At 41.3% G+C, this 25,159-nt stretch overlaps 1 protein-coding gene across 3 annotated transcripts in view; it reads left to right on the top strand.

The window, feature by feature from the left end:
- Window positions 1-25,159, top strand: part of olfm2a (olfactomedin 2a) — a 247,917-nt gene that overhangs the window by 187,411 nt on the left and 35,347 nt on the right. For all 3 annotated transcript variants that reach the window (XM_061905221.1, XM_061905222.1, XM_061905220.1), the window contains exon 3: window positions 22,483-22,638. In XM_061905221.1, coding sequence (XP_061761205.1) covers window positions 22,483-22,638 — 156 coding nt within the window. The remainder of the gene's footprint in view (window positions 1-22,482; window positions 22,639-25,159) is intronic.

The following is a 25,159-nucleotide window of genomic DNA, read 5'->3' as shown; positions in this document are numbered from 1 at the left end:
AGGATGGGACTGGAAAGAAGCAGTGACATCTTGTCATTTTAACTTGAAAAGTACAAACAAAACAAAGGGTATGAACAAAAGGCCCTCTCAGAGGTGGTACAAAACTTGGCGTTGACACAAAACTATTACTACAACGTAAACTATGGACATAAAACAAAACTCGCAAACTATGGCATGAATAACAAAACTTACGGGGAACGAGAAAAGAGCATGGATCACCAGCATGGAGCAAGGGTGCGTAGAGGGTGGTAGAGGGTGATGTCGCCAGGCTGACTGCCTGGCAACTACAGGCTCGAATAGGTGCAGTGATGACAGGTGTTTCACAGGTGTGCCAACCACAGATCAGATGTAGGATGGGACTGGAAATAAGCAGTGACATCTTGTCATTTTAACTTGAAAAGTACAAACAAAACAAAGGGTATGAACAAAAGGCACTCTCAGAGGAGGTACAAAACTTGGCGTTGACACAAAACTATTACTACAACATAAACTATGGACATAAAACAAAACTTGCAAACTATGGCATGAATAACAAAACTTACGGGGAATGAGAAAAGAGCATGGATCACCAGCATGGAGCAAGGGTGCGTAGAGGGTGGTAGAGGGTGATGTCGCCAGGCTGACTGCCTGGCAACTACAGGCTCGAATAGGTGCAGTGATGACAGGTGCTTCACAGGTGTGCCAACCACAGATCAGATGTAGGATGGGACTGGAAAGAAGCGTATTTTTGCTCTCCTGCCGGGTGTCAGACTGGAGGAAACATCTCTATAAGTCACCTCCGCAGCTCCGTCTTCTGCTTCAATAAAATCGCAGGGAGGAAGGATAAAAGGCGCAGTCTGACATTGACGTGCTCTTGCGAGAGAGGCGGGGCTAAATTGAGATGCAAGACGGGCGCTCGGAAAGGCCCCCGCCGGATGAGTCGGGCACCCGAATTCCGCGCCGCGTCGCCGCCTGGTTGAAGTCTGTCTTCCCCCAGACAGACGACGTGACGTCTGCGGCGGCTTTCAAGCGCTCAAACTTTACACACACTTTGAGAGGAGCGTGGCAGAGATGGCGTATTCTGACACAAGCACACACTCGGCGAAAAGTCTGGGTTTTTCTTCCTTTTGGGTCCAACGGGAGACACTTTTCAGTTCAGGCAAAAATATACCCGTGTTTAATATACAGTCCTGCTCATTTTCTGACATGGACTTGTTTCTTCAGCATTGTCCACATGTTTAAGTCAGGTCTTTGGGAAGGTCGTTCTAAAACCTTCATTCTAGCCCGATTTAGCCATTCCTTTACCACTTTTGACGTGTGTTTGGGGTCATAGTCCTGTTGGAACACCCAACTGCGCCCAAGACCCCATTGGCAGCAAAACAGGCCCAGAGCATGATACTACCACCACCATGCTTGACAGTAGGCATGCTGTTCCCAGGATTAAAGACCTCACATTTTCTTTCTAAAACCTTATTTTTGGCTTGATTTAGCCATTCTTTTACCACTTTTGACGTGTGTTTTGGGTCATTGTCCTGTTGGAACACCCAACTGACCCAAGTCCCAACCTCCGAACTGATGATTTGAGCTTTTCCTGAAGAATTTGGAGGTAATCCTCCTTTTTCATTGTCCCATTTACTCTCCTTAAAGCACCAGTTCCATTGGCAGCAAAACAGGCCCAGAGCAAAATACTACCACCACCATGCTTGACAGTAGGCATGCTGTTCCCAGGATTAAAGGCCTCACATTTTCTTTCTAAAACTTTAAATATAGCTTGATTTAGCCATTCCTTTACCACTTTTGACGTGTGTTTGGGGTCATTGTCCTGTTGGAACACCCAACTGCGCCCAAGACCCCATTGGGAGCAAAACAGGCCCAGAGCATAATACTACCACCACCATGCTTGACAGTAGGCATGCTGTTCCCAGGATTAAAGGCCTCACATTTTCTGTCTAAAACCTTATTTTTGGCTTGATTTAGCCATTCTTTTACCACTTTTGACGTGTGTTTGGGATCATAGTCCTGTTGGAACACCCAACTGACCCAAGACCCAACCTCCGAACTGATGATTTTAGATTGTCCTGAAGAATTTAAAGGTAATCCTCCTTTTTCATTGTCCCATTTACTCTCCTTAAAGCACCAGTTCCATTGGCAGCAAAACAGGCCCAGAGCATAATACTACCACCACCATGCTTGACAGTAGGCATGCTGTTCACAGGATTAAAGGCCTCACATTTTCTGTCTAAAACCTTATTTTTGGCTTGATTTAGCCATTCTTTTACCACTTTTGACGTGTGTTTTGGGTCATTGTCCTGTTGGAACACCCAACTGCGCCCGAGACCCAACCTCCGAACTGATGATTTGAGCTTGTCCTGAAGAATTTGGAGGTAATCCTCCTTCTACTCTCTGTAAAGCACCAGTTCCATGGGCAGCAAAACAGGCCCAGAGCATAATACTACCACCACCATGCTTGACGGTAGGCATGCTGTTCCCAGGACTAAAGGCCTGACATTTTCTTTCTAAGACCTTAATTATAGCTTGATTTAGCCATTCTTTTACCACTTTTGACGTGTGTTTTGGGTCATTGTCCTGTTGGAACACCCAACTGCGCCCGAGACCCAACCTCCGAACTGATGATTTTAGCTTGTCCTGAAGAATTTGGAGGTAATCCTCCTTCTACTCTCTGTAAAGCACCAGTTCCATTGGCAGCAAAACAGGCCCAGAGCAAAATACTACCACCACCATGCTTGACAGTAGGCATGCTGTTCCCAGGATTAAAGGCCTCACATTTTCTTTCTAAAACTTTGAATATAGCTTGATTTAGCCATTCTTTTACCACTTTTGATGTGTGTTGGGGGTCATTGTCCTGTTGGAACACCCAACTGCGCCCAAGACCCAACCTCCGAACTGATGATTTTAGCTTGTCCTGAAGAATTTGGAGGTAATCCTCCTTTTTTAGTGTCCCATTTACTCTCTGTAAAGCACCAGTTCCATTGGCAGCAAAACAGGCCCAGAGCATAATACTACCACCACCATGCTTGACAGTAGGCATGCTGTTCCCAGGATTAAAGGCCTGACATTTTCTTTCTAAAACTTTAAATATAGCTTGATTTAGACATTCCTTTACCACTTTTGACGTGTGTTTTGGGTCATTGTCCTGTTGGAACACCCAACTGACCCAAGACCCAACCTCCGAACTGATGATTTTAGCTTGTCCTGAAGAATTTGGACGTAATCCTCCTTTTTCATTGTCCCATTTACTCTCCTTAAAGCAGCAGTTCCATTGGCAGCAAAACAGGCCCAGAGCATAATACTACCACCACCATGCTTGACAGTAGGCATGCTGTTCCCAGGATTAAAGGCCTCCCATTTTCTTCCTAAAACCTTAATTATAGCTTGATTTAGCCATTCCTTTACCACTTTTGAGGTGTGTTTGGGGTCATTGTCCTGTTGGAACACCCAACTGACCCAAGACCCAACCTCCGAACTGATGATTTGAGCTTTTCCTGAAGAATTTGGAGGTAATCCTCCTTCTACTCTCTGTAAAGCACCAGTTCCATTGGCAGCAAAACAGGCCCAGGACATAATACTACCACCACCATGCTTGACAGTAGGCATGCTGTTCCCAGGATTAAAGGCCTCACATTTTCTTTCTAAAACTTTAAATATAGCTTGATTTAGCCATTCCTTTACCACTTTTGACGTGTGTTTGGGGTCATTGTCCTGTTGGAACACCCAACTGACCCAAGACCCAACCTCCGAACTGATGATTTTAGCTTGTCCTGAAGAATTTGGAGGTAATCCTCCTTCTACTCTCTGTAAAGCAGCAGTTCCATTGGCAGCAAAATAGGCCCAGAGCATGATACTACCACCACCATGCTTGACAGTAGGCATGCTGTTCACAGGATTAAAGGCCTCACATTTTCTTTCTAAAACCTTATTTTTGGCTTGATTTAGCCATTCTTTTACCACTTTTGAGGTGTGTTTGGGGTCATTGTCCTGTTGGAACACCCAACTGACCCAAGACCCCATTGGGAGCAAAACAGGCCCAGAGCATAATACTACTACCACCATGCTTGACAGTAGGCATGCTGTTCCCAGGACTAAAGGCCTGACATTTTCTTTCTAAAACTTTAATTATAGCTTGATTTAGCCATTCTTTTACCACTTTTGACGTGTGTTTGGGGTCATTGTCCTGTTGGAACACCCAACTGTGCCCAAGACCCAACCTCCGAACTGATGATTTTAGCTTGTCCTGAAGAATTTGGAGGTAATCCTCCTTCTACTCTCTGTAAAGCACCAGTTCCATTGGCAGCAAAACAGGCCCAGGACATAATACTAACACCACCATGCTTGACAGTAGGCATGCTGTTCCCAGGATTAAAGGCCTCACATTTTCTTTCTAAAACTTTAATTATAGCTTGATTTAGCCATTCCTTTACCACTTTTGACGTGTGTTTGGGATCATAGTCCTGTTGGAACACCCAACTGACCCAAGACCCAACCTCCGAACTGATGATTTTAGCTTGTCCTGAAGAATTTGGAGGTAATCCTCCTTGTACTCTCTCTAAAGCACCAGTTCCATTGGGAGCAAAACAGGCCCACAGCATATTACTACCACCACCATGCTTGACAGTAGGCATGCTGTTCACAGGACTAAAGGCCTCACATTTTCTTTCTAAAACCTTATTTATAGCCTGATTTAGCCATTCTTTTACCACTTTTGACGTGTGTTTGGGGTCATTGTCCTGTTGGATCACCCAACTGCGCCCGAGACCAAACCTCCGAACTGATGATTTTAGCTTGTCCTAAAGAATTTGGAGGTAATCCTCCTTCTACTCTCTCTAAAGCACCAGTTCCATTGGGAGCAAAACGGCCCACAGCATATTACTACCACCACCATGCTTGACAGTAGGCATGCTGTTCCCAAGACTAAAGGCCTGACATTTTCTTTCTAAAACCTTAATTATAGCTTGATTTAGCCATTCTTTTACCACTTTTGAGGTGTGTTTGGGGTCATTGTCCTGTTGGAACACCCAACTGCGCCCGAGACCCAACCTCCGAACTGATGATTTTAGCTTGTCCTGAAGAATTTGGAGGTAATCCTCCTTCTACTCTCTGTAAAGCACCAGTTCCATTGGCAGCAAAATAGGCCCAGAGCATGATACTACCACCACCATGCTTGACAGTAGGCATGCTGTTCCCAGGATTGAAGACCTCACATTTTCTTTCTAAAACCTTATTTTTGGCTTGATTTAGCCATTCTTTTACCACTTTTGACGTGTGTTTGGGGTCATTGTCCTGTTGGAACACCCAACTGACCCAAGACCCAACCTCAGAACTGATGATTTTAGCTTGTCCTGAAGAATTTGGAGGTAATCCTCCTTCTACTCTCTCTAAAGCAGCAGTTCCATTGGCAGCAAAACAGTCCCAGAGCATAATACTACCACCACCATGCTTGACGGTAGGCATGCTGGTCCTGGGATTAAAGGCCTCAATGTTTCTTCTCCAAAAGGTATTGTGGCCAAACAGCTCCATTTTTGTTTCATCTGACATTACGTGGACAAAGATAAGACCTTCTGGAGCAAAGTTCTTGCCTTTGTGCACTTTGGGTGTTTGTTTTGGTTGCTATGGGTAATAATTAGTTTCACCTGCCTCTGATTAGTGCTCGGCACGGTCACCTGCTGTTGAGCACAAAATCAGAGAGCTATTTATTCACGTTACTCGCTGTGGCTTCATTGTTTGGGGGTATGGAACTGTTACGTTAGTGTATTCCTGTTCTATATTCCTGTGCTAAGTTGTTTCCTTGTTTGTATCTGTCTTTTGGGACGGGGTATGATTTATGTTTAGTAAATCACCTCAAACCTTCAAGTTTTCGTCCAAAGTCGTCCGTTCTGCAGACCTCACAGCAAGCTGCACCCCCAATCGTGACAAACCCAACCTCCGGGCTGATGATTTTAGCTTGTCCTAAAGAATTTGGAGGTCATCCTCCTTTTTCATTGTCCCGTTTACTCTCTGTAAAGCAGAAGTTCCATTGGCAGCAAAACAGGCCCAGAGCATAACACTACCACCACCATGCTTGACGGTAGGCATGCTGGTCCTGGGATTAAAGGCCTCACCTTTTCTCCTCCAAACATATTGCTGGGTATTGTGGCCAAACAGCTCCATTTTTGTTTCATCTGACCACAGAACTCTCCTCTAGAAGGTCTTATTTTTGTCCATGTGATGTCAGATATAGAAATATATTTTTATTATTGCAATTTAGTCCTTAAATAAAATAGTGAACATACTAGACAACTTGTCTTTTAGTAGTAAGTAAATGGGTTGAAATTAAACAAACAAAGACTCCTAATTAGTCTGCGGACATGTGCAGTAACATATTGTGGCAATATTTCGGTACCGGTACCAAAATATTGGTATTGGAACAACCCTATATGGGACTATTAGGATGGATAACATTGCAAAGTGTTGTAAGATGGCACTCGCTTCATTTGCTAGAGCAGGGGTCGGGAACCTTTTTTGGCTGAGAGAGCCAAGAAGCCAAATATTTTAAAATGTATTTCCCTAAGAGCCATATAATATTTTTTTGAACTCTGAACACTACTAAACATGTTCATTTTTAAGTAAGACCAACATTTCCAGAGTATAATAGGTCTCTTATTCTTTGTAATAACATTGTTGTTCTGAAGCTAACTGTGGAGGGGGCGTGGCCTGCGGGCCTGCAGCAAAGCAGGATGTTGCCAGGACCGGCCTCGAAATCAGCGACAGGTGTGTAGAAGGCCCACCTGGGCCTTTTTATCCAATCACCTGTCGCTCTGTTATAAGCAGCAGCCAGGAGGAGAGACGGGGTCGGGGCTGGAGCCAGAGGGCGAATGAGGACGAAAGAGAAAAAGACAATTGCTGAAAAGCAACTGAGAGACTAATTGAAAAAAAAACAACAATATTTTAACCCTGAAACAGGCTCTCATGTCGGTGCTTGGTGGTCTGAAGAACCCCCAGGAGGGCAAGCCCAACACTAACCAATAATAAATAAATGACTTCTTACCATTAACGCAACTTCTTGAGCATTTAAGTCTCATCTTAAAACTCATCTGTATACTCTAGCCTTTAAATAGACCTCCTTTTTAGACCAGTTGATCTGCTTCTTCTTTTCTTTCTCCTATGTCCCCCCCTCCCTTGTGGAGGGGGTCCGGTCCGATGACCATGGATGAAGTACTGACTGTCCAGAGTCGAGACCCAGGATGGACCGCTCGTCGGGACCCAGGATGGACCGCTCGCCTGTGTCGGTTGGGGACATCTCTACGCTGCTGATCCGCTTGAGATGGTTTCCTGTGGACGGGACTCTCACTGCTGTGTTGGAGCCACTATGGATTGAACTTTCACAGTATCATGTTAGACCCGCTCGACATCCATTGCTTTCGGTCCCCTAGAGGGGGGGGGGGGGTTGGTTGCCCACATCTGAGGTCCTCTCCAAGGTTTCTCATAGTCAGCATTGTCACTGGCGTCCCACTGAATGTGAATTCTCCCTGCCCACTGGGTGTGAGTTTTCCTTGCCCTTTTGTGGGTTCTTCCGAGGATGTTGTAGTCGTAATGATTTGTGCAGTCCTTTGAGACATTTGTGATTTGGGGCTATATAAATAAACATTGATTGATTGATTGATTGATAAAAATGCATGAGAATGTTTTATATTTTGAATGTTATTTTTCATCACAAGTGGAATTATTCATGACTTATCCTGTTAAGCAATGTCAGCGCAGATTTACCCGAGAGCCAGATGCAGTCATCAAAAGAGCCACATCTGGCTCTAGAGCTATAGGTTCCCTACCCCTGCGCTAGAGTATCCCCGGGGAAACTTTTGCTATGCGCTGACACTGGCAACAAAAGTACATTTTGCAGTATATTTCAGTGGGCTGTGTAATGGACTCGGGGTGATTATAAGACTTGGCCGCCCAGCCTCGCTGCCTGCAAGGCTGCAGTCATCAAAGGCAAGTCTGATACAGTCCAAAGCCCGTCTTAATGAGGACACCTGAGCTTTGTGCTGTTTAAGCTGCACAAAGGGAAGAATTGTGTGTCCTAACATGTGCTACAAATATACATATATACATACATACAGTCGCGATCAAAAGTGTACATAGACTTGTAATGAGTCATGAGTTTCCAATCATTTCTCATTTTTTTGTGATAGAGTGATTGGAGAACATACTTGTTGGTCACAAAAAAACCATCCATGAAGTTTGGTTCTTTTTTGTAAATTTATTATGGGTGTACTGAAAATATTGGGTCAAAAGTATACATACAGCAATTTTAATATTTCACTGCAATGACGCACTTTTAGTAGCCATCCACAAGCTTCTGCGTCAATTTTTGACCACAAAATTGCTGCAGTTCAGCTAAATGTGTTGTTTTTTCCTGACATGGACTTGTTTCTTCAGCATTGTCCACACGTTTGAGTCAGGACTTTGGGAAGGCCCGTTGCAAAACCTTGGTTCTAGCCTGATTTAGCCATTCCTTTTGTGACGATTACGTGGCATCGTGGTGATCAATCAATCAATCAATCAATGTTTACTTGTATAGCCCTAAATCACTAGTGTCTCAAAGGGCTGCACAAACCACCACGACATCCTCGGTAGGCCCACATAAGGGCAAGGAAAAACTCACACCCAGTGGGACGTCGGTGACAATGATGACTATGAGAACCTTGGAGAGGAGGAAAGCAATGGATGTCGAGCGGGTCTAACATGATACTGTGAAAGTTCAACCCATAATGGATCCAACACAGTCGCGAGAGTCCAGTCCAAAGCGGATCCAACACAGCAGCGAGAGTCCCGTTCACAGGAAACCATCCCAAGCGGAGGCGGATCAGCAGCGCAGAGATGTCCCCAGCCGATACACGGGTGAGCAGTACATGGCCACCGGATCGGACCAGACCCCCTCCACAAGGGAGAGTGGGACATAGGAGAAAAAGAAAAGAAACGGCAGATCAACTGGTCTAAAAATGGAGTCTATTTAAAGGCTAGAGTATACGAATGATTTTTAAGGTGATGCGGGTCGTTCTCTCGGGGATTCAGTCGGGCTGGAACACGGCGTGAAGGTGTGTGTGAATTATATTTATATAGCGCTTTTCTCAAGTGACTCAAAGCGCTTTACATTGTGAAACCCAATATCTAAGTTACATTTAAAACCAGTGTGGGTGGCGCGGGGAGCAGGTGGGTCAAGTGTCTTGCCCAAGGACACAACGGCAGTGACTAGGATGGTGCAAAGCTGGGATCGAACCTGCAACCCTCAAGTTGCTGGCACGGCCGCTCTACCAACCGAGCTATACCGCCCAAACACCGACACAAGGGTTTATTTAACAAACAAAAACAGACTTAGTCAAAACAAACAGAACTAGCATGGGAGCTAGAAAAAAACCCAAAAGTGCTAGCATGGGAGCTAGAAAAAATAACAGAAAAACTTGCACCAGGCACAAAAGGCAAAACGAAACTACTAGCATGGGAGCTACAGGAGCAAAGGCTTAGCGCGGAAGCTATCGAGTACAGATCAGGTATTGGAGTTGTCGCTGTTGTGAAACACAAACTAGGAAGCAAGGCTGAATGAACGGAAATGGCAGGCTTAAATAAGGACAGCAATCAGAAAACAGGTGGGCGTCAAAAGCAAGGGGCAGGTGAAATTAATGTGTAACTATGAAAATAAATGAATTATATCTATATAGCGCTTTTTCTCTAGTGACTCAAAGCGCTTTACATAGTGACACCCAATATCTAAGTTACATTTAAAACCAGTGTGGGTGGCACGGGGAGCGGGTGGGTAAAGTGTCTTGCCCAAGGACGCAACGGCAGTGACTAGGATGGTGCAAAGCTGGGATCGAACCTGCAACCCTCAAGTTGCTGGCACGGCCGCTCTACCAACCGAGCTATACTGCCCAAACACCCAAACAAGGGTTTATTTAACAAACAAAAACAGACTTAGTCAAAACAAACAGAACTAGCATGGGAGCTAGAAAAAAACCCAAAAGTGCTAGCATGGGAGCTAGAAAAAAATAACAGAAAAACTTGTACCAGGCACAAAAGGCAAAACAAAACTACTAGCATGGGAGTACAGATCAGGTATTGGAGTCGTCGCTGTTGTGAAACACAAACTAGGAAGCAAGGCTGAATGAACGGAAAAGGCAGGCTTAAATAAGGACAGCAATCAGAAAACAGGTGCGCGTCCAAAGCAAGGGGCAGGTGAAATTAATGCGTAACTATGAAATTAAATTAATTATATCTATATAGCGCTTTTTCTCTAGTGACGCAAAGCACTTTACATAGTGAAACCCAATATCTAAGTTACATTTAAAACCAGTGTGGGTGGCACTGGGAGCAGGTGGGTAAAGTGTCTTGCCCGAGGACACAACGGCAGTGACTAGGATGGTGCAAGCTGGGATCGAACCTGCAACCCTCAAGTTGCTGGCACGGCCGCTCTACCAACCGAGCTATACCGCCCAAACACCCACACAAGGGTTTATTTAACAAACAAAAACAGACTTAGTCAAAACAAACAGAACTAGCATGGGAGCTAGAAAAAAAAACAAAAGTGCTAGCATGGGAGCTAGACAAAAATAACAGAAAAACTTGCACCAGGCACAAAAGGCAAAACAAAACTACTAGCATGGGAGTACAGATCAGGTATTGGAGTCGTCGCTGTTGTGAAACACAAACTAGGAAGCAAGGCTGAATGAACGGAAAAGGCAGGCTTAAATAAGGACAGCAATCAGAAAACAGGTGCGCGTCAAAAGCAAGGGGCAGGTGAAATTAATGTGTAACTATGACATTAAATGAATTATATCTATATAGCGCTTTTTCTCTAGTGACTCAAAGCGCTTTACATAGTGAAACCCAATATCTAAGTCACATTTAAAACCAGTGTGGGTGGCACGGGGAGCAGGTGGGTAAAGTGTCTTGCCCAAGGACGCAACGGCAGTGACTAGGATGGTGCAAAGCTGGGATCGAACCTGCAACACTCAAGTTGCTGGCACGGCCGCTCTACCAACCGAGCTATACCGCCCAAACACCCACACAAGGGTTTATTTAACAAACAACAACAGACTTAGTCAAAACAAACAGAACTAGCATTGGAGCTAGAAAAAAAAACAAAAGCGCTAGCATGGGAGCTAGAGAAATAACAGAAAAACTTGCACCAGGCACAAAAGGCAAAACAAAACTACTAGCATGGGAGTACAGATCAGGTATTGGAGTCGCCGCTGTTGTGAAACACAAACTAGGAAGCAAGGCTGAATGAACGGAAAAGGCAGGCTTAAATAAGGACAGCAATCAAAAAACAGGTGCGCGTCAAAAGCAAGGGGCAGGTGAAATTAATGCGTAACTATGAAATTAAATGAATTATATCTATATAGCGCTTTTTCTCTAGTGACTCAAAGCACTTTACATAGTGAAACCCAATATCTAAGTTACATTTAAAGCAGTGTGGGTGGCACTGGGAGCAGGTGGGTAAAGTGTCTTGCCCAAGGACACAATGGCAGTGACTAGCTTGGCAGAAGTGGGAATCGAACCTGCAACCCTCAAGTTGCTGGCCAGGTCACTCTACCAACCGAGCTATGCCGCCCCAACTAAGTGTAACTTAGATATTGGGTTTCACTATGTAAAAGTGCTTTGAGTCACTAGAGAAAAGTGCTATATAAACATAATTCCCTTCATTTTACTTTTAAGTGAAGTGAAGTGAATTATATTTATGTAGCGCTTTTCTCTAGTGACTCAAAGCGCTTTACATAGTGAAACCCAATATCTAAGTTACATTTAAAACCAGTGTGGGTGGCACTGGGAGCAGGTGGGTAAAGTGTCTTGCCCAAGGACACAACGGCAGTGACTAGCTTGGCAGAAGCGGGAATCGAACCTGCAACCCTCAAGTTGCTGGCCAGGTCACTCTACCAACCGAGCTAAACTGCCCCAACTAAGTGTAACTTAGATACTGGGTTTCACTATGTAAAAGTGCTTTGAGTCACGAGAGAAAAGTGCTATATAAATATAATTCCCTTCATTTTACTTTTTAGTGAAGTGAATTATATTTATGTAGCGCTTTTCTCTAATGACTCCAAAGCGCTTTACATAGTGAAACCCAATATCCAAGTTACATTTAAACCAGTGTGGGTGGCACTGGGAGCAGGTGGGTAAAGTGTCTTGCCCAAGGACACAACGGCAGTGACTAGCTTGGCAGAAGCGGGAATCGAACCTGCAACCCTCAAGTTGCTGGCCAGGTCACTCTACCAACCGAGCTAAACTGCCCCAACTAAGTGTAACTTAGATATTGGGTTTCACTATGTAAAAGTGCTTTGAGTCACGAGAGAAAAGTGCTATATAAATATAATTCCCTTCATTTTACTTTTTAGTGAAGTGAATTATATTTATGTAGCGCTTTTCTCTAATGACTCCAAAGCGCTTTACATAGTGAAACCCAATATCTAAGTTACATTTAAAACCAGTGTGGGTGGCACTGGGAGCAGGTGGGTAAAGTGTCTTGCCCAAGGACACAACGGCAGTGACTAGGATGGCGGAACTACGGTGACACACTAAACAAGGAAGTACAACCAGGAACCGAAAAAGTCCAAAACAAACAGAAAACACAAGAAGACTCAAAAACCTAAATCAAAATATGATCCGGGCAGCGGATCATAACACCTTCACCACTTTTGACCCACAACAAACTCTTCATTCACAATTGAAGTTAAAAAGTGGCTTTGGAGCAATCAAAGCTGCTCACACGGTCAATAAGGTGGAAACTATGATTGACATGTCAACTATTGTGTATTATATTCATCCATAAGAGAATTTTTGTTGTAAATTGTGAGGTGTGTCTGTTAAAATCCTGGTTGTTTTTACAAATGATGAAAGATATGAACAAGAGCATGTGTTGTCTTTGTGTGATGATGTAAACCAGGTGTGGTTGTATTGGATATTTTGTGTCCATGAAATGGCATTTTATTACTTTTCTTAACTTGATTGCATGATAGGTATGATTTTGTTGTAATAATTTTATTCAATCAATCATCAATGTTTATTTATATAGCCCCAAATCACAAATGTCTCAAAGGACTGCACAAATCATTACGACTACAACATCCTCGGAAGAACCCACAAAAGGGCAAGGAAAACTCACACCCAGTGGGCAGAGAGAATTCACATCCAGTGGGACGCCAGTGACAATGCTGACTATGAGAAACCTTGGAGAGGACCTCAGATGTGGGCAACCCCCCCCCTCTAGGGGACCGAAAGCAATGGATGTCGAGCGGGTCTAACATGATACTGTGAAAGTTCAATCCATAGTGGCTCCAACACAGCCGCGAGAGTTCAGTTCAAGCGGATCCAAGACAGCAGCGAGAGTCCCGTCCACAGGAAACCATCTCAAGCGGATCAGCAGCGTAGAGACGTCCCTAACCGATACAGGCGAGCGGTCCATCCTGGGTCCCGACGAGCGGTCCATCCTGGGTCTCGACTCTGGACAGCCAGTACTTCATCCATGGTCATCGGACCGGACCCCCTCCACAAGGGAGGGGGGGACATAGGAGAAAGAAAATTATTGCATAATTATTGTATCCCTTTAATTTAGGTAGCCAGGGACTGTGGATGGAAATGAACTATTTAGCTATAATCTGGTACAGAACATTATCTGTCTTTGAGCTTAATGTTTCTGTGCATTGTCCCTTCAAATAAAGACACAACTAAACTAAACTATACGTGAGTTTGTAGTCATTGTCCTGTTGGAACATCCAACTGCGCCCAAGATCCAACCTCCGGGCTAAAGATTTTAGCTTTTCCTGAAGAATTTGGAGGTAATAATAATAATAATAATCTGTAGTAATCTGTAATCTGGCTGGGGAGAGGGAAGTCTGGGTTTCCCTGCTTAGGCTGTTGCCCCCGCGACCCGACCTCGGATAAGCGGAAGATGATGGATGGATGGATGGATAATCTGTAGTATCGCCCAAAACTAATTTGAAGTATCAACACGCGAGAATATATTTATTTACCAGTTCCATCGGCAGCAAAAATGCATAATACTACCACCACCATGCTTGACGGTAGGGATGCTGTTCCTGGGATCAAAGGCCTCACGTTTTCTCCTCCAAACATATTGCTGGGTCTCATCTGACCACAGAACTTTCCTCCAGAGTGTCTTATCTTTGTCCATGTGGTGTCAGATGAAACACAAATGGAGCCGTTTGGCCACAATACCCAGCAATATGTTTAGAGGTGAAAAGGTGAGGCCTTTAATCCCAGGAACAGCATGCCTACCGTCAAGCATGGTGGTGGTAGTATTATGCTCGGGAGTCTTTTTAGCTGCTAATGGAACTGCTGCTTTACATGGGACAATGAAAAAGGAGGATGACCTCCAAATTCTTCAGGACAAGCTAAAATCCTCAGCCCGGAGGTTGGGTCTTGGGGGCAGTTTGGTGTTCCAACAGGACGATGACCCCCAAACACACGTCAAAAGTGGTAAAGGAATGGCTAAATCAGGCTAGAATGAAGGTTTTAGAATGGGCCTTCCCAAAGTCCTGACTTAAACGTGTGGACAATGCTGAAGAAACAAGTCCATGTCAGAAAAACCAACACATTTAGCCGAACTGCACCAATTTTGTCAAGAGGAGTGGTCAAAAAGTCATGCAATAAGGCGCTACCAAAAGTGTCTTATTGCAGTGAAACTTGCCAAGGCACATGTAAACAAATATTAACATTGCTGTAAGTATACTTTTGACCCACATTTTTAGTAGACCCATAAAAAATTCATAAAACAAGCAAACTTCATGAATGTTTTTTGTGAGCAAGTATGTGCTCCAATCACTCTATCGCAAAGAAAAAAAGAGTTGTAGAAATGATTGGGAACTAAAAACAGCCATGACTTTATATTCTTTACAAGTCTATGTAAACCTTCATATCTAATGTTGTGTTTGGACCAGATATTCCTCTTGCTGGGAATTTAAACTGCTGGTCACCCCCAAGTTATTTTGATGACACATAAACTGATTTTAAATAAATCCCAGAGTGAGTAGGTATTCTGACATTTTATTCCAAAGCTTTGGGAGACCAATCTATGAACAACACCTTGAAATCGCCCAAGTTGATCTGACAATACTACGGAAGCCTTGCCTTTTTCCCTATGCCACTCGCCCCCACCCACCGGAACGAATACACATGTCTATTGTCCTCCTTAACTAGGCACAGGATGAGATAAGAAGGGAGTATTGCTACTCCTCACACTCCTAAAGCCAAGGTCGTCCATAGTGTACCATCGGTCAGGAGACAGGGAAAAGATACACAGAATACAAGATAGAACACTAGCCATTTCAAATATGACTATGGAACGAAAAGAAATATCTTTTAAATATGGATATATGTAGATATCTACCTCTGTCACTAACTACCTACCTACATAGGGACTCCCTTATTTAGATCCAGAGCATGCGGAGGAAATATTTTAGAAAATCTCGGTGTGAAAGTGTGTTTGCAGCTTCTTGCAGAGCTCCTACAAAGTGGTGCTGACTCTGAAGCTGCAGCAGGAATGCTCAAAGTGTCCGACTTCCTGACTGAAGAAAGAGCAACGCACTAAATAAGAGCTGGGAAATGTCCTCTAGGTCGTTGGAGTTGAACCAATCAAATCGCTGATCCCGCCCCCCGCCTCTTTGATGGACGACTTTGACAGATTCATTGAATTTTTTGAACCATAATAGTGCATCTTTTAAGACATTATGTCTATAAACCGTTCTGAAATAAATGGCTATTAAATAAATGGCTGTGAAATGACTAAAATTATAGTAAAAATGAGCAATTATATAAAAAATACCATTAAAACACTAGAATTTATGTGGAAATGCTTTTGAACTCAATATACAGTGAATGGCTTTTAACATAATACAAAATATTAATATCGTATTTTACAGACCATGGGGTGCACTGCCCATGAATGAATGTTCTATTTCAGTGGTCACCTAACATTTTGACTCGGGGGCCGCATTGGGTTAAAATTATTTGGCCGGGGGCCGGACTATATACATATACGTCTATATATATATATATATATATATATATATATATATATATATATATATATATATATATATATATATATATATATATATATATATATATATATATATATATATATATATATATATATATATATATACCATATATACAAATATATATATTGATATATATATACGTATATATATATATATATATATATATATATATATATATATATATATACCATATATACAAATATATAAATATATATATATATATATATATACGTATATATATGTATATATATATATATATATATATACCATATATATATAACATATATATAAATATATATATATATATACGTATATATATATACGTATATATATATATATATATATATATATATATATATATATATATATATATATATATATATATATATATATATATATACGTATATATATATGTATATATATATATATATATATATACGTATATATATACTTATATATATGGTATATATATATATATATATATATATATAAATATATACGTATATATATATATATATATATATATATATATATAAATATATATATATATATATATATATATATATAAATATATATATATATATATGGGCTTATATGGGCTATATATATATATATATATATATACATACATACATACATACATACATACACACAAACACACATACATACACACACATATATATATATACATATACATATATATATATATATACGTATATATATATTTATATATATGGTATATATATATATATATATATAAATATATACGTATATATATATATATATATCTATATATATATAAATATATATATATATATATATATATATATATATATATATATATATATAAAAATATATATATATATATATGGGCTTATATGGGCTATATATATATATATATATATATATATACATACATACATACATACATACATACACACAAACACACATACATACACACACATATATATATATACATATACATATATACATATATATGTATATATATATATATATATATACATATATACATACATATATACATAAATATGTATATATGTATATACATATATATATATATATATACGTATATACATAAATATGTATATATGTATATACATACACACATATATATATATGTATGTATATACATACATATATATATGTATGTATATACATATATACATATACACACACATATATGTATATATACATATATACATACATACATACATATATATATATATACATATATATATATATTTACATACATATATATATATATATATCCATCCATTTTCTACCGCTTTATTCCCTTTGGGGTTGCGGGGGGCGCTGGTGCCTACATATACATACATACATACATACACACACACATACACACAAACACACACACACGAACACACACATACATGTATACATGCAAACATACACACACACACACATACACACACACACACACACACACACACACACACACACACATACACACACACACACACACACACACACACACACACACACACACACACACACACACACACACACACACACACACACATATATATTCCTCGCGCACTAATTGACTGAAAACCTGACATCAAGTGTACACTCCATCGATAAAATAATGCACTTGTAGACAATATTATTTACCTGAGCGGCTAGGAGACACAGAGGAACAAGCAGTAGAAAATGAATTAGAAAGAACAGATTTTAAAACAATTTTTAAAATAATTGTTTATATTTTTTTAAACTTGGGACTTCCCGCGAGCCGGACTTTGGATGCTGGCGGACCGTAGTTTGGGGACCCCTGGTCTATTTGGATCATTTTCCATACATAAGGCGCATTAAAGGAGTCATACAGTATTATTATGATGTGTTTCTAAATGTTAAAGACTTCCTTGTGGTCTACCTCAGCGTTTTTCAACCTTTTTTGAGCCGAGGCACACTTTTTGGGGGCGGTATAGCTCGGTTGGTAGAGCGGCCGTGCCAGCAACTTGAGGGTTGCAGGTTCAATTCCCGTTTCCGCCATCCTAGTCACTGCCGTTGTGTCCTTGGGCAAGACACTTTACCCACCTGCTCCCAGTGCCACCCACACTGGTTTAAATGTAACTTGGATATTGGGTTTCACGGTGGCAGAGGGGTTAGTGCGTCTGCCTCACAATACGAAGCTCCTGCAGTCCTGGGTTCAAATCCAGCCTCGGGATCTTTCTGTGTGGAGTTTGCATGTTCTCTCCGTGAATGCGTGGGTTCCCTCCGGGTACTCCGGCTTCCTCCCACTGCCAAAGACATGCACCTGGGGATAGGCCCCTCCCACCTCCAAAGACATGCACCTGTGGATAGGCTCCTCCCACTTCCAAAGACATGCACGTGGGGATAGGTTGATTGGCAACACTAAATTGGCCCTAGTGTGTGAATGTGAGTGTGAATGTTGTTTGTCTATCTGTGTTGGCCCTGCAATGAGGTGGCGACTTGTCCAGGGTGTACCCCGCCTTCCGCCCGATTGTAGCTGAGATAGGCGCCAGCGCCCCCCGTGACCCAAAAAGGGAATAAGCAGTAGAAAATGGATGGATGGATGGATATTGGGTTTCACTATGTAAAGCGCTTTGAGTCACTAGAGAAAAGCGCTATATAAATATAATTCACTTCACTTTTGCGTTGGAAAAACGCGGATACACACCACCAGCAGAAATCACTGAAAAAACGAAACTCAGTTGACGACAAAAAGTCGTTGTCGCAATTGTTGGATATGACTTTAAAACATAACCCAGCATGCATCAGTATAGCTCTTGTCTCAAAGTAGGTGTACAGTCACCACCTGTCACATCACACTTTGACCTTTTTGCTGTTTTTTTTCTAGATCAGTCCTTCTCTTGCGTTCCTATTTTGGTGTTTGCTGTTCTGTCTACCTGTAATGTTTTTTCTGATCTTGAATGGGATTGTGCTGATTATCTTAATTTCCCTCCTCGGGGATTAGAAAAGTACTTCTGATGGTGATTGTGAAAAGGCAATGTTTTTGCCGGAGCATGTGGGAGACAGCAGTCACTGAGTGGGCCGAGCATGGGGAAGGCGGTCCGGGCATCTGGAGCAACAGACTGAACGCCAAGCTGCCACCTTTTCAAAGTTAGGACTGTTCGCTAAACAAATGGAGAAGTGAATAAGAAGGAGAGGAGGGAAGAGGAGTTTGGAGCCATGCCCGTTTTTTTTTTTTAAGTATTTTTTTTAGCGTGGACGTACACTTGCTTGGAGAGATCTCTCAGCTGAGGGGGTGTGACAGTGGGAGGGTTGTGCGTCGGCATTAGAGGATTAAACTCAGAAGCAGAGCTGATTTGGGGAATGGAGAATCAATAAATAGCGGCCCGGCAGTGGCGGTCCTGTATGCGCGGGCGTGACAATCACTTACTGTACGACTTTCACGCCTCAGGGTGCATTTGCCTAATTAAAGATGGAGTTTTGTGTGCAGAAAGACAACATTAGGTTGTGTTTACACGGCTTGGAACGCGCAGCAGGACTTTCGGAATGACTTGGATTAAACTGTTTTGACTCAGGGGGCCAAATTTTGAGAAAAAAAATGTGTCTAGGGGCCGATATATCTGATTTAGGAACACGAATACAAAGCTTGAATGCTAAAAACGTTAAGGAATGGGATTTGACATTTTTTTACTGAATGAGACATGTAGAATGTACATGAAAATAAAGAATGTTGGTTTTAAAATATTAACTACGAAGGATAAAACACTGAATATTGACAACATATGAACGTCACACAGGGGGTGTGATGTTCATATGTTGTCAATATTCAGTGTTTTACCGTCTGAATAATGTCTGAATGCTAAAAACGTTATGACAGACCGCCATAAAAACACCCAGAATGTACATGAAAATAAAGAATGTTGGTTTTAAAATATTAACTACGAAGGATAAAACACTGAATATTGACAACATATGAACGTCACACAGGGGGTGTGATGTTCATATGTTGTCAATATTCAGTGTTTTATCGTCTGAATAATATCTGAATGCTAAAAATATTATGACAGACCGCCTTAAAAAACTGTATGGAATTTCACATTTTTTTACTGAATGAGACACCTGGAATGTACATGAAAATAAAGAATGTGGGTTTTAAAATACAAACTACAAATGATAAAACACTGAATATTGACAACATATGAACGTCACACAGGGAGTGTGACGTTCATATGTTGTCAATATTCAGTGTTTTATCGTCTGAATAATGTCTGAATGCTAAAAATGTTATGACAGACCGCCTTGAAAAATGGAATGGGATTTCACATTTTTTTACTGAATGAGACACCCAGAATGTACATGAAAATAAAGAATGTAGGATTTACAATATTAACTACGAATGATAAAATACAGAATATTGACAACATATGAATGTCACACCCCCTGTGTGACGTTCATATGTTGTCAATATTCAGTGTTTTATCGCCTGAATAATATCTGAATGCTAAAAAAGTTATGACAGACCGCCTTAAAAATTTTATGGAATTTTGAATTTTTTTTACTAAATTAGACCCAGAATGTGCATGAAAATAAAGAATGTGGGATTTACAAAATTAACTACGAAGGATAAAACACTGAATATTGACAACATATGAACGTCACACAGGGGGTGTGATGTTCATATGTTATCAATATTCAGTGTTTTATTGGATATCTGACAACATATGAACATATTTACTGAATATTGACAACATATGAACGTCACACAGGGGGTGTGATGTTCACATGTTGTCAATATTCAGCGTTTTATCGCCTGAATAATGTCTGAATGCTAAAAACGTTATGACAGACCGCCTTAAAAAGCTTTATGGAATTTAATTTTTTTTTTACTAAATGATACCCAGAATGTACATGAAAATAAAGAATGTGGGATTTACAAAATTAACTACGAAGGATAAAACACTGAATATTGACAACATGTGAACGTCACACAGGGGGTGTGATGTTCATATGTTGTCAATATTCAGTGTTTTATCGTTTGAATAATGTCTGAATGCTAATAATTTTATGACAGACCGCCTTAAAAACCAAATGGGATTTCACATTTACTGAATGAGACACCCAGAAAGTACATGAAAATAAAGAATGTAGGATTTACAATATTAACTACGGAGGATAAAACACGGAATATTGACAACATGTGAACATCACACAGTTGGTGTGATGTTCATATGTTGTCAATATTCAGTGTTTTACCGTCTGAATAATGTCTGAATGCTAAAAACGTTATGACAGACCGCCATAAAAACACCCAGAATGTACATGAAAATAAAGAATGTGAGATTTACAATATTAACTACGAAGGATAAAACACTGAATATTGACAACATATGAACATCACACCCCCTCTCCATCCACTTATTTTACAATCTAGCAAAACGCAACAAAAATGCAACAAACACAGAAATATGAACGTGAAGGGTAAAAAAAAAAAAACACTTACAATCTAATACATTTGATACATCAATAAGTTTTAGAACTTTGTCGTAAAAATCTCCTTCTGCCTCTGTCCCTGACACCCACATTTCAGGCTCAGGAAACACTCTATGGAAACGCTCCCTACCCACAATGCTTGGTGCCTCTTCCAAGCTGCTGTGACTTACATGACCATAGTAACTAATTAGATTACCATCCCGGAAGATTTAGTGCTGCCAAGTATTCTGGGTATTTCTTCTGTTGTGTTTATGTTGTGTTACGGTGCGGATGTTCTGCCGAAATATGTTTGTCATTCTTGTTTGGTGTGGGGCATATTTGTAACAGTATTAAAGTTGTTTATACGGCCACCCTCATGCCTTGATTAACAACCAATCCACTCTCTCACTCTCTCGCCTCGTCCCCCACTAATTCTGCTACGTGCGCACACCTTCACAATTTGTTTTGGATTTTTTTCAACCCCTTCTTAACCCTGTACTTCCATTGAAAACACACGCAACCCTGACTCAAAACGCCGGACATTTGGGGCATTTAAGAAACCCCACCCGGACAGCCCGGACAGGCCCTTAAAAGAATACATGTCCGGGGGAAAAGAGGACGTATGGTCAGTCATCATTTGGACCAAACGGCTAACGACGGATCAGGCCTGCCGACATGAATCGTCAAGAGTTGAACTCTCTGCTGTAGTCACGGGAAACTTGGCTGACATTTTCATCTGAAAAGACTCCAAACAGTCTATTTGCAGATCCTCAAAGCAGCCGCCATCACAGGAAGTCGATAGACTCAAAACAACTGCAGAGACACCTTTCTGATATATATAGACGTCGGAGAATTAAACGGTTTATTTTGAAGACTTGAATGTGACTTAGACGCACTGGGAGTGTTATTGGGTGCTACAAGATCCGGGTCTAAAAGGTGATTGACACTGGGTCTGATGTGCTGATGACGACTGTCTTGTGTGTCCCGTCCCCAGGTGCAGAACATAAGTCAGTCCATGGAGGTGCTGGACCTGCGGACCAACAGGGACCTTCAGTACGTGAGGGAGACCGAAGGAATGATGAAGGCGGTGGACGGGAGGCTGAAGGTGGCCTCGGACAACCCCAGAGGTCTCAATCCCAAAGGCTTTCAGGTACTTCACTTCCTGTTTACTGCCTTCTGCATCATTTTAGGCCTGATCCGGATCATTTCTACCACGTTACCTTACGAGCGTCTGTGTGTGTGCTTCCCATAGGGCTGTACGGTATACCGGTACTAGTATACAAACCCCGTTTCCATATGAGTTGGGAAATTGTGTTAGATGTAAATATAAACAGAATACAATGATTTGCAAATCCTTTTCAACCCATATTCAGTTGAATATGCTACAAAGACAACATATTTGATGTTCAAACTGATCATTTTATGAGTTGATGCCAGCAACACGTGACAAAGAAGTTGGGAAAGGTAGCAATAAATACTGATAAAGTTAAAATTTGCTCATCAAACGCTTATTTGGAACATCCCACAGGTGTGCAGGCTAATTGGGAACAGGTGGGTGCCATGATTGGGTATGAAAACAGCTTCCCAAAAAATGCTCAGTCTTTCACAAGAAAGGAATGGGGCGAGGTACACCCCTTTGTCCACAACTGCGTGAGCAAATAGTCAAACAGTTTAAGAACAACCTTTCTCAAAGTGCAATGGCAAGAAATTTAGGGATTTCAACATCTACGCTCCATAATATCATCAAAAGGTTCAGAGAATCTGGAGAAATCACTCCACGTAAGCGGCATGGCCGGAAACCAACATTGAATGACCGTGACCTTCCATCCCTCAGACGGCACTGTATCAAAAACCGACATCAATCTCGAAAGGATATCACCACATGGGCTCAAGAACACTTCGGAAAACCACTGTCACTAAATACACTTTGTCGCTACATCTGTAAGTGCGAGTTAAAGCTCTACTATGCAAAGCGAAAGCCATTTATCAACAACATCCAGAAACGCCGCCGGCTTCTCTGGGCCCGAGATCATCTAAGATGGACTGATGCAAAGTGGAAAAGTGTTCTGTGGTCTGACGAGTCCACATTTCAAATAGCTTTTGGAAAAATTCGACATTGTATCATCCGGAGCAAAGGGGAAGCGAACCATCCAGACTGTTACTGACGCAAAGTTCAAAAGCTAGCATCTTATTGCAGTATACACGTATCTCTTATGTGTGACAGCCATTGTATCGCAGTTTACACGTATCTCTTATGTGTGACTGCCATTATATTGCAGTCTACACATATCTCTTATGTTTGACTGCAATCATATTGCAGTCTACACGTATCTTTTATGTGTGACCGCCATCATATTGCAGTCTACACGTATCTCTTATGTGTGACTGCCATCATATTGCAGTCTACACGTATCTCTTATGTGTGACTGCCATCATATTGCAGTCTACACGTATCTCTTATGTGTGACTGCCATCATACTGCAGTATACACGTATCTCTTATATGTGACTGCCATCGTATTGCAGTCTACACGTATCTCTTATGTGTGACTGCCCTCATATTGCAGTCTACACGTATCTCCTATGTGTGACTGCCATCATATTGCAGTCCACACGTATTTCTTATGTGTGACTGCCATCATATTGCAGTCTACACGTATCTCTTATATGTGACTGCCATCATATTGCAGTCTACACATATGTGTGACTGCCACCATAATGTAGTCACATGTCTCTCTTATGTGTGACTGCCATCATATGGCAGTCTACACATATCTCTTATGTGTGACTGCCACCATAATGTAGTCTACATGTTTCTCTTATGCGTGACTGCCATCGTATTGCAGTCTACACGTATCTCTTATATGTGACTGCCATCATATTGCAGTCTACATTTATTTTTTTATGTGTGACTGCCATCATATTGCAGTCTACACATATCTCTTATGTGTGACTGCCACCATAATGTAGTCTACATGTCTCTCTTATGTGTGACTGCCATCATATTGCAGTCTACACATATATCTTATGTGTGACTGCCACCATAATGTAGTCTACATGTTTCTCTTATGTGTGACTGCCATCATATTGCAGTCTACACATATCTCTTATGTGTGACTGCCATCGTATTGCAGTCTACACGTATCTCTTATGTGTGACTGCCATCATATTGCAGTCTACACATATATCTTATGTGTGACTGCCACCATAATGTAGTCTACATGTTTCTCTTATGTGTGACTGCCATCATATTGCAGTCTACACATATATCTTATGTGTGACTGCCACCATAATGTAGTTTACATGTTTCTCTTATGTGTGACTGCCATCATATTGCAGTCTACATGTATCTCTTATGTGTGACTGCCCTCATATTGCAGTCTACACGTATCTCCTATGTGTGACTGCCATCATATTGCAGTCTACACATATCTCTTATGAGTGACTGACATTATATTGCAGTCTACACATATCTCCTATGTGTGACTGCCATCATATTGCAGTCTACACGTATTTCTTATGTGTGACTGCCATCATATTGCAGTCTACATGTATCTCTTATATGTGACTGCCATCATATTGCAGTCTACACTTATATGTGACTGCCACCATAATGTAGTCACATGTCTCTCTTATGTGTGACTGCCATCATATTGCAGTCTACACATATCT

This window comes from Nerophis ophidion, linkage group LG07 (assembly GCF_033978795.1).
Source record: "Nerophis ophidion isolate RoL-2023_Sa linkage group LG07, RoL_Noph_v1.0, whole genome shotgun sequence".
NCBI classification, from domain to species: Eukaryota; Metazoa; Chordata; class Actinopteri; order Syngnathiformes; family Syngnathidae; genus Nerophis; species Nerophis ophidion.
Note: the sequence above shows the minus strand (reverse complement) of the source record. Positions and strands in the feature narration are given on the sequence as shown.